Source organism: Colossoma macropomum, unplaced genomic scaffold (assembly GCF_904425465.1).
Source record: "Colossoma macropomum unplaced genomic scaffold, Colossoma_macropomum, whole genome shotgun sequence".
NCBI classification, from domain to species: Eukaryota; Metazoa; Chordata; class Actinopteri; order Characiformes; family Serrasalmidae; genus Colossoma; species Colossoma macropomum.
The window spans coordinates 34,069,667-34,080,806 of NW_023494805.1; the positions used below are offsets into that span (position 1 = coordinate 34,069,667).

Sequence of the window (11,140 nt, forward strand, 5' to 3'; positions counted from 1 at the left end):
CAACTGGTCAGCCACTTCTCATGCCTCTTCATGAGCCTGGCCAGGCTTGCTCTAGCAGGGAAACCTAAGAATGTGCTCTGCATACAGCTCCCCAGAACTGGCTCCACTGGTTTAGTGAATAGTATTAGTTAGCAGCTATTGTTCTCATTATAAAAAGAAAATAGAAACACATAGATATCAATTGTTTGGATTTTTATTGAGATTGAAATATCAAAACACACTGATATGTCTTTGGACAATATGTAGAGTTTGGATAATGAACACAGTACTGAATGAATAGAACATATTTACTATAGTTCTCTTCACATTACTATTAACATTTGTAAAACTGTTTAAAATGATACAGGGTCAAGATTTTCTTGAAACTGTGAATGTGATGATAGACAAATTCATGTACTTGTCTGGTTTAATGAAAAAAGCAGATGCCAACAAATTCTTGGAGGAAGATGGACGATCAGAAGTCATTCCCCTACCTCATGTGTAATCTTCAATACCTCATCTGAGGTCAACAACCACATTGTATGAATTCTGCCATCAAACTGCCCTAATAGGCAGAACAGTTCCCATATAAAGAACAGGTTAGGCCTATGCACATACAACTCAGGCCTGACAGCATCATTATAGCAAAGCAGATTTCACATTTTACAAACTGTCCTGCTATATCAGCTTTAAAGATATTTGCTAGTCATATTGCTGACCTTTGTTTTTTTAATATATTTGCTTATAAAAGTTGCGGTAGATCTGCATAGTTTTAAATGGCTTTCAAATTGTGCATTACTTACATTTCTGTGTTTAACGTTGTAAAAATGTTTTCTGTATTATCTATATATGTAATATTTTGATGATTTAGGGTAATTCAAGAAGCTGTTTTGATATCTGTGCAAATCTGTACAGGCAGGAATACTATGACGTTGAGTGGACATATGCAGAGTCACTACATGGTTAAGCAAAGGTTAAACCATGGGGATTTCTATCAGTGTAATTTCCAAAAAAAAAGTTAAATTCAAGGGACGTTGCCTCCGTAAAACAAGTTTATTTGCATATAGCAAGGAAAATGATCATGAGAATTGTGCTAACATGTTTCAGCTTAGCCTTGCTATGTACAAATAGAGATTTTTTTTCACATTTTTTCAATGGACAGACACTGAAAAATACTGTTACTGCCACATAAAGGAAGAAATTAAAGGAATACTCCAGTGTTTTTCAGCCTAATCTCTGTCTGCTGCATCTATAGCATGCAGATCTTTGCCAGAAACACATTTCAAGCGTATGCCACAAATGTAGCACATGTAGATTAAGCTGGAAAACACTGAATTCCTTTAATGATGGAAGAGGAGAAAAATAAAAAGAACAAAGCTCCCTCTCTCTCTCCTTCTTTCTCTTTTCTCTCTAATATTAAAATGTACAAATCCTCACACACTGCGTATGTATGCATAACATCACTCCCCCAAAACTGTAGAGCCGCACACAAGACAAGCCTGTTCCATGCTGGCTCTGTCCGTATCACACCTCAGGAATGGAGTGGTCCATTAGAGACTTCACAATGCTGCTGCACATCCTGCAGAGTAAGGAAGCACAGCAATAAAAGGCCATTAAAAACAGAAAGAAAAAAATCAAATCAAATCAAGCCCCTCATTAGAATTAGGTTTTGTTTTCCCACAGTCACTCAGCTTTACCTTTTCATCATGTGTTCAAAGATGACCACCGGCATCACGGTTACGGTTACAACTCTGCCACTAGAATTAAGAATGTCCAACACTTGAGAGTCCTGAGAGAAAGAGAGAGAGAGAGGGAGAGGAGAGAGAGAGAGAGAGAGAGAGAGAGAGAGAGAGAGAGAGAGAGAGAGAGAAAGATTAATTGTTTACAGTTGTATTACAGTGATATAATGAAATGTATCTTAAAAGAGATTATGTGGGACTTTTTTTTACATTACAGACGACGGTCGAATGATCTTGTAAAATGAATGGAGAAATGTAACCAGTGCAGAAGCTTCCTGACAGATGTACTGCATGATACAGGAGATACAATTAAACAATGGACATCCTACCGTGCTCTTAGACATGTATAAAAATGCCAACCAACACCATTTGACCTCGATTTTTTATCAAGATGGCAAGAGAGATGTGGCTTGAGAACTAGCTAGTGTTTTAATAAGAACAGTGACTTAAGTGATTTAGATCTATGCGAAAGACATCAGTATACAGGGCTGGAAATGGCCAAAAGTGCACATTTAATTACTGTGATGCTTGAACAGCAGCTGTTCCTCAGATGTCTGCGAATGTCAGTGCAGGTTTAGACTGTGTCAACAGGAACAGTTCATCCTCAACTACATAAAACAGGATATTACGGTGGAGCTTCAATGCATAAATCCCTTCACTACAAAGACAAATGCATACTTGAGAGTTCAGTGGTACAAACACCATAGGCTTGGGTCTGCAGAGATGTGGAAAACTGTGATATGATCAGATGAGTCATCCTTCACCATTTTCTCCATAAGTGGGAGAGTGCTAGCATGGCGTACACCAAGAGAGCAGTACAGGCCTGCATGCTTGACCCCTACAGTGAGGGGGTACTGTGGCTCTATTGTGCTAATGCATTTTGCTGGCATGATTCATGTCCATTTGAGGAACGCATCACTGCAAATCAATACAAAGTTATTCTGACTGATGACCCTTATCCTATGATAAAACACTTTGAAACCTGATGGGAGTGGCCTCTTCCAGGAAAGAGGAATGCCCCCATCTACAGGGCCTGAGAAGCCAATGAAAGGCTTATGAGTATGAAAATTATATGCTACGGCCTTTCCAGTCACCAGATCACCGGACACAACGGAACACCAATGGGAGATTTGCAGTATGTGGAAGTATGTGTGTGAATCCTCCACAGTCTGTCACTAGGCTCCATAAAGACACTGAAAATAATTTTAGAGTGACCTCAATGCTATAATGGCTCTGTTTAAGAGGATAACATTGGTATCACACTCAAAAGAGTTTTAACCCAAAAAGCAATTACATTCATCAGGGGAATTTAGAAATAGGAACAGGGCCGAATCCAGGAACAGGGGAGTAGTTGATTTGAACTGTTTTTGAGATTTTTAATTGATTTAAAATCATTGCATTTATCAGAGTTGAATAAAACCAGCTAAACTGTTATCACTTTTACAGTGCATACAGACAAAAGCAAAGAACAAACAAAGCTTTCATAAGCCATGTCATTATGCAGAGGAGTTCCTGCAACATTCAGAGACAGAACGAGAGACAGTGAGACCCATTTACCTTCAATCCAATGACATTCTGTCCATTTATCTCACAGATCTGCTGGTCAGTGAGCAGTCCGTTACGAGCTGCTGAGCTGTCCTTCACTATGGAAGTGATTCTGCCTTTCTTAAAGATGAATCCTAGCTGCCCGCTCATGTCCTTGTGGAGAGTAACCGTGCGCTCCAGAGGCCTGCAGAGAGTGAAGGTCAGCTCAATATTAGCTTGACAATTAGTCTTAGCTTGGAACATAAATGGCATTCTGCAGAGTGATCCTTCTGACCTAAAGGGCCTTTTATATGGAGATATAAAAGGCCAATAAGGGTCAATATAGCATAAACATAACAATATGATACTTAAAGGGCTTACTTTTGTTATTTATTTTTTTCCCCTGGAGTCCACTTTTGACATTTTATGTACCAAAAACAGTCACAGTTCATTTTTACATGTCCTTATCCAAACAATAGAGTGCACCAGCACCAAAGTGCACCAGCACCAGAGTGCACCAAAAACAGCACTGACACATTTACAAAATGCTAAGAAAAACGATCAATACAATGAGTTTTTATTCAACGTTTGCAAAAATAAATTATTTAGGGAACAAAATTAGGGGAAAAAAGTAAATTAATACAGTATGATAACGGCATAATCAACTCTCATCCAATCAACTACTTTTTATGCAGTTTGTGCAGCTATGCAGTTTGTCACAGGCTCTCTATAACTGGTAAAAATCAGTCTTTATGTTTTTTTTTTCTTTATTCAGTATTCTGTACTGACAATACCCATCATCATCATTCCCACTGTAATTTGAAAATAATTGTCCAGGACAAATTTCAGACAATTTTTCTGATTTAAACTAAAGATAGCTTTCACATCAGGTCATCTTAAACTAACTGCTGGCATCCTTAACATTATAGTCAACAATACAACCCCCAACAACCCCAAACAGACTGAGTGATAAACTGACTCACACTCACATAACCATTCCTTAATCATCATTTGAGCTCAAGCACTACTAAAATATGTGAAGTGAAGGTTACAGGCAGCAAAAAGTGTGTTGATGTAGCCTCGCTCTACCAGGTGTTCTGACACAACGCCCATGTATATGTCCATATACGACACTGCAGCACTCCAAACTACAATAGGCATGAATGGACACAACTGGGCATTAGCAGCTAAAAATATACTAAAATATGTGAAAAAGGAATATTGTTGCTGTTGGGACAAAACCTTGTATCTCCATTTTTGACGTTCTCTATTTTTTTATGTCTGCTCTTTAAATTGTGTTAAAATTTCATGATAAATGGAAGAATAGAAATGGTCAAAAATGACTTCATATAAGTAATTAAACTTTTCATTTCCATTAAGAGTTAAGAATTTTACTTCTGTACAACTTGCTTTTTGGGAGATACAAGATTTTGTTCCAGCAGCGATGATATGCTAAAATATGCAGTCTCAGGGTTGAAATTTACACTTTTCCAGGACAGTAATATCCTGGATATCTTCAGGACATTTTCATCATACTTTTGTATTTTCCAGATGTTGTTCAAAGCTGGTCTATAAATTTCCAGGTGTTCCAGGTTTTCCAGGATGTGTGAGAACCCTGAGGATATACTTATGTAAGTGTCCTGTGATGTAATTTAGCATGATGATGATAACATATCATCATACTGTCCACCCCATTCTAATAATAAGGCATGGTATGGTAAAAATAGATGACTAGCTGCTTTATTGTTATTAACCATTTCTATTTACTGTTAAACATAAACTCAGACTAAAAACACACTATGCTTGCTCGCTGTTGAGCTGTTCAGCTATACACATGTAAACATGCCCCATTGTTCCTGATAACTTTATCAATTATTCAGCCAGGGCAGTCTCATTCTTTATGAATAAAACATTTGAGTGCTGTGCATTGATGACTAACAGAAACACTGGTCAAACTGCCCAAAGGCGTGTGATGTGTGTTCTTACCTGTCGCGTACAGCGAGTGTGATTCTCTCAGGATTGGCGTTCTTCAGTGCTTTGTGTGCACGGTCGCTGGTCCAGCCAGCACACGACTCTCCATTAATTTGCAGAATCTGATCACCAAAGCGTAGACCACCCAACGAAGCTGCAGTGTTAGCCTGCACCAGCTGCACAAAAACCCCCTGAAAAAACATCCACACAGAATATGATGGCTGTGTATATGCCTGTGAACATCACTCAGTTTTTTGTGTTTACAGTGCCAGACAGATTTAAACTGCAATATCATTATCAGAAGGTTTGGGCGATATTCATTTTTCAAAATTGTTGACAGGTCTTTTTAAAACAGACAATATTTATGTTCATATTTGGGGAAAAAAAGACAGTCATTAAGTAAATTCTGGTGTCTATAGCAGTGCTTCTCAATCCACTTCTTGGGGCCCACCAGACGGTTCCATTTTTGCTCTAAACTAGTAAGCTGGGATCTGGACTGCAGCAAAAACGTGGAACTGTCAAGTGGGACAAAACTGAGAAACACTGGTCCAGAGGTAGTATTTGCAGTGGCGTTTTTGGCTCCACTGAAGCTTGTAGTTGATCGATTATAGGCTAACAGTTGTGGACGATGTTGTGCAACATTTGTCATTTCTTTTTATGAATCAAGAGAAAGTAGACATATTCAACTGCTGAGTTTTTGTGCTTGCTTCGAGTGGCAAGCATCTAGAAAAACAGACTCATGCTGCCTGTGGCTGGAATAAAGGACTATACTCACTGCAACCAGACTAAGGCCTACAATGTAGGGAAGAGTTGACGGCTCTTACAGCCAAGCTTCAACGCAGCCAGGATTGCAGGAAGTGAATAGTTTTTTAAATGTTATTAAAGGTTATTTACCATAAACACCAAACATGTTCTTTTAAATGCTATAAGATGGCTTTTGTTGCCTGACTTGGGTCCCTCTCTAAAATTGGACATTCCACTGCTAACACTGTCCTTTAAAAATCAGCATTTTTTGATTAAACGCTCTCCGTTGTGTAAGAAGTTATCATTTATTTTGCGTTGAATCACATGACCGCGTTTGTGTGTTCCTTCTGTTTTAGACTAGGTGCTTTTCTCAAAAACTCCAATAATGGTCTGTTGTATCCGGGTCTGACTGGTGGACGGCTTCTTTCAGACCAATTAAACATGCATGTGTGTTCCAGTGACTGAGTTGCCGATCACCATCTCAATTCAAAAACAGTATCACTGTTCAGCACTGTTGATATTGCAGAAACAATACTGTCAAATCACCAAAGCCTAAATATAAGAAACTTCGGAATTTGCCATTCCAATTAATGTTTTGGATTTTCAATTCCATGTTTCATTAACACAAATATGACATTAGATCAATGCAAACATATTCGTCATTATACAAGCAAATGGGCAGTGACAGGCGACTGCAGTGTTACAAAAAGAGGGAGGAAAGCAAAGGGAGGATCAATCCAGTTGCCACTAGGCCATCTGAGAGGACATGGTTCCCTTTTACCCCTTGAACTCCAGGCTTATTATTCAGTTATTAAACTTCAGCTATTGATCTTAATCCTTTGTAAAGTGTCTAGTTATGAGAGTGAGAAACTGAAGTGTGGGCCCACATAAAGGCCCTCAGAGTTTAGGGGTTTAAAATGTATCCTACGTTGTCTATGGCTTTGAGGCGAAGACCGATCTTGCCGTCCATGTCTTTGCACAGCACCACCTCTCTGACGCCCTGCCGGATCTCAGCCCTCTTCACGCCCAAATCGCTGCCGGTTATGGGAGCAGCTGCCCAGTTCATGCCAGACGAGTGGACACTGAGGGCCTATGAAGCACAACAGAGGATACACTGTTCTACAGACATGGACAGTTATTTCTATCCCCTGAATCAGCTGGTGACATACACAACAGACTTACTCCACTGCTTTGCTCAGGAACTGTGGTAGACAGAGCTTGTAGAGCATCCGTACTGAGATTCAGGCCCATAAATTCACTCAGCTCCGGGTATAATCTCCCAGAAGTGCCTGTGGTCAGCAATATATACACACATATCTGTGTCACAGAATATAGCCTCTAACATTAACATTATTACACTCAAAAAAATGCAACTGCACTGTTCTTGATTTCATCCATATGTGTCCAAAACGTAATTATACAGGAAGATGGAAAAACATCCTTAATTTTTATTATAGGATAAAGCAACAATTTTAGACTTGCTTTATTGATCCATTGATCATGTTCACACAATGCTGTGCTACAAAAAAATAAAAATGGAAAAAATGGAGGTATATGTTTTTGATGTGACACCAACAGAATGAGTCAGCTGTGTTGCTTCAGTGAAATTCAGATTTAGTTGAAAAGTGTTTGCTTGTTCAGTGCATGTTTCCCTATGGATGGCATCATCTTTTTGCATATTGAACATTTCACCCTTCTTTTACTTAGTGCTACACTATGTAAGATCTGGGATTTGGAGACTCTCTGGTGGAAAGGTGTAATTGCATGTAATTGGACCCCTTCCCCAAGCAGATGAATCTGACGATTGCGAGCGTGTTGAAAGTATTCAAAGAGAACTCAGTCAAAACTTGGTGAAGGACGTGTCGTCTGGAATGTAAGTGAATTATGTACTATTGTCATCATATCTTCATCATCATCAGCAGCAGCATAATGTTGATTTTGCATTTAAGATCTAAACATCAGCCTGGAGCTTCTTTTTGAGGCTGTGTGTGTGACGTTAACACATAAAGGTGTACGACGTAGTTCCAAAAGCTCCTGCAAAATCCTCAGTAATGCGACTTCTTTCACTTTTAACCCAAACCTTTAACCCAATCTTACGTGGTGCAGCTTTAAACTCTGTGTGATGTCTTTCCCCCAGCCTGCCTTTCCTTGTGTATGAGCCTGTCTTCTACTCTTTGGTTAACCGTGTAGCCTCATTATTGCTAGCAGTAAGAGCAAGTTCATGTATGCCTGTTCTGTGGACTGGATACTACTTTACACTTAGTAATAAATTACTCTCTGCATAGTACAGACATACATAATGCATATTTTCAATGGGTGTACTTAACTTTTTTGGCTTTTCAGAAGACAATTTTGTCACTCAAAAAACCCATTTCAGTTGTGTGGAATTACTGTTCTCTCTGAAGAGCTATTTTGAGTATAACAATGTGTCACAATAATTTTGCTTGTTCATACAAAATCATCATTTATATAACGTAAATTTTTAATATTACAATCTAGACATCAAGAGGTATATTAAGAACATACTTATTAAACTATAAATTCTGTACTGTAATGATCTATGTGCAGTACTTTTTGTCAATTATCTTCTTTTTAAAATACAAGACATTCTGGATGATGTTATACAGCTTCCACAATCATTTTAGAATCTGCTCTGTCCATCATTCTGGATACATTGAAAATGTATTATCTTGTTTTTAAACTAAGTTTGTTTTTTTGTTTTTTTTTACAGCTTCTTAGATTCCTGTTAATTATTTGAAAACTGTAAAATTTGCAAATGACTAATATATTTGAAAAACAACTTTAATTTAAAACTGTTGAAAACATTGAATCCAAACTTTTGAACAGTTGTGTATACTGCAGAGTGCTCAGTGACTGACCTGTACCAATCTCCTCCACTTTTGACTCATGGTGGGCGGGGGTAGACGGGCAGTGGGCGGGATCTGGTAGTGCCAGTGCTTTGGATGGGCTGGCAGTAGGAGTGTTCTGCGCCTAAAGAAGAAATAATTAATTAGATTTTCTATTATCAAAGAGGAATAAAGGATTGTTTTTACAGGTAATAACTTGCAAAGGCAACGTTTTTTAAAGATGTTGGTAGAAATCATTGGACTCATTCAACTGAATAATTCAACTGTGAAGATGGACAAGAAAGACAAACCTGAATGAATTTATCCACTTTCATGTCTTCTAACGACGGATACAGTGACATGGTTGCTATCCTGTCTCAGGTGCACTGGATCAGTTACCTGAAATGAGCACACACACACACACACACACACACACACACACATACACAGACACACACACACATGCACACACACACACAGTGTAGCTCTGCAGCAGTGACCCAGAACACACCTATAACTCCAGTAATGATCACTCAGAGCAAACACTATAACATGGCCGTTACTAACACTGACACACAGTGCATCCAAAATATGTACTTACTGACCACATGATTAGGTTAACTTATTACACTTAATAAGATGGTTCTTCAAGGGTTATATAGTAAAGGGAATGGTTCTGTTTAGAAGCATGAGTTCTATATAGAACCAGTTCATGCTTAAATGGTTCTTTGCATGGTGCAATTGTTCTTCAGATTGATAGAGAATGTGTTGTACATGGTTCTATATAGAACCAAATGGATTTTCCTATTGCTAAGCTTGACATTGTAACGATAGCAGAACCCTTTTTGGTGCTATATAGAACCATTTTCAAATACAACACATTTTCACCACGCAAAGGACCACTTAAGCATGAAATGGTTATATATAGAACTCACGGTTCTAAACAAAACCATTGCCTTTACTGAGAAACCCTTGAAGAACCATCTTTTTTAGGTGTTTATGTTGTATCTACACTCACTGACCATTTTTGCAGGTCCACTTACTACCATGTCAGTGTCACCGCAGTGCTGAGACTGATCCACCACCCAAATAATACGTCTTGTGGGGGTCCTGACCATTGAAGAACAGGGTAAAAGGGGGCTAACAACGTATGCAGAGAAACAGATGGACTACAGTCTGTAACTGTGGAACTACAAAGTGTTCCTATATGGTAAGTGGAGCTGATGAAATACATAGTACCTAATAAAGTGGTCAGTGAGCGTCCACTCCGCAGTGAAGGTGAACCCTGTTTGTTTGGATGCTGAGAGCTGAGCACGCGGCATACGTCATCACTTCGACGAAATAAAAACATCCTGATTACAATTTACAGGTTTAAAACGCTCGCAGAGCCTCACAAGCGCTCTGCTAATGTCATGCACGTTATTAAAGCGCGTCTGTTCCACGAGGGGGGCAAAATCGCGCGTGCGTTTTTAGGATCTGGTAAACATACGGACACCTTGAAGCCGCAGACAGCGCGAGACAACCGCAGCCGCAGCCCAAGTCTCAGCACAGTCCAGCAACACGAGCGCTTTGCAGACACGCGGTCAGAACCAGCACAGCTTCCAGCCAAATATACCAGCCTTTCAGTGCGTCGAGGCGGCGGATGAACTGGCTCTGAGTGATGTGCTGAGACCTGCAGTGTCCAGAGACGACGCTGCAGTCACTGCGGTCAGCATCCGCCCAGCGATGTGAGGACTCACCCTGGTGTTTCCACACGGCGTGAAGAAGATGCTGACTGAGCTCCACCGCTTTGTTTCAGAACGACCCTCACCACCGTGTCTCGGTCTTCTTTCTGTGAGGCAGATGACGAGCAGAGCGCGCGCTCACCGTCTGTGTGAAGTCACGAACCAGCGCGTCCTCATTTGCCTACAAGCAACACACACGATCTCGTATTGCCGTCTTTTTGGGGACGTTTCGCTGTGTCCTCATTTCTAGAGCAAAATACAACTTTTCCCCCGCAAACCTACTCCTCCCCTTAACCTCTGTGTTGGGTCGTCTTGTTTTTTTTCCGATAAAAGTTTTATCTGACATTATGTTCCCTTAATTTCAGATTTTTCACCACATAGTGGGGACATGTGAGCTGACACTTGATCACGGGGAACATAAGTCCTCAAAAAGAGGGTAAAACGGAGGTGTAGGGCACACACAAACATTGCTTTTCTTTTTCTACGTTATGTTTAATGGTGGTAACTTTAGAACAGCTTGTTTGTAATTATTATAAATTTAACCATAGACAGTCCGACTAAATCATCTTTATGTTACAATAGCTGAAAGTTCATTGTGAGATCAGGTTTATAC

At 39.6% G+C, this 11,140-nt stretch overlaps 1 protein-coding gene across 1 annotated transcript; it reads right to left on the reverse strand.

Annotated features, from left to right (window-relative positions):
- Nucleotides 1-171: 171 nt before the first annotated feature.
- On the reverse strand, nt 172-10,775 carry LOC118826632 (syndecan binding protein (syntenin)). The gene is made up of 9 exons (XM_036597657.1): nt 10,543-10,775; nt 9,115-9,202; nt 8,837-8,948; nt 7,140-7,246; nt 6,886-7,047; nt 5,229-5,404; nt 3,276-3,447; nt 1,677-1,768; nt 172-1,558 (listed from the first exon to the last, which is right to left on the reverse strand). The coding sequence occupies exons 2-9, from the start codon at nt 9,163-9,165 to the stop codon at nt 1,504-1,506; spliced, it is 927 nt and encodes a 308-aa protein (XP_036453550.1). The 5' UTR covers nt 9,166-9,202; nt 10,543-10,775; the 3' UTR covers nt 172-1,503.
- Between the last annotated feature and the right edge of the window lie 365 nt (nt 10,776-11,140).

Bases quoted from the DNA above. Each gene is read 5' to 3' on its own strand.
- LOC118826632 (XM_036597657.1), bottom strand. From the start codon at position 9,165: ATGTCACTGTATCCGTCGTTAGAAGACATGAAAGTGGATAAATTCATT. The intron at 5,405-6,885 runs GTAGGATACATT...ATGTTTTTTCAG, and splicing joins GCCTCAAAGCCATAGACAAC to GGGGTTTTTGTGCAGCTGGT. The intron at 1,559-1,676 runs GTAAAGCTGAGT...CTTACTCTGCAG, and splicing joins TTTGAACACATGATGAAAAG to GATGTGCAGCAGCATTGTGA.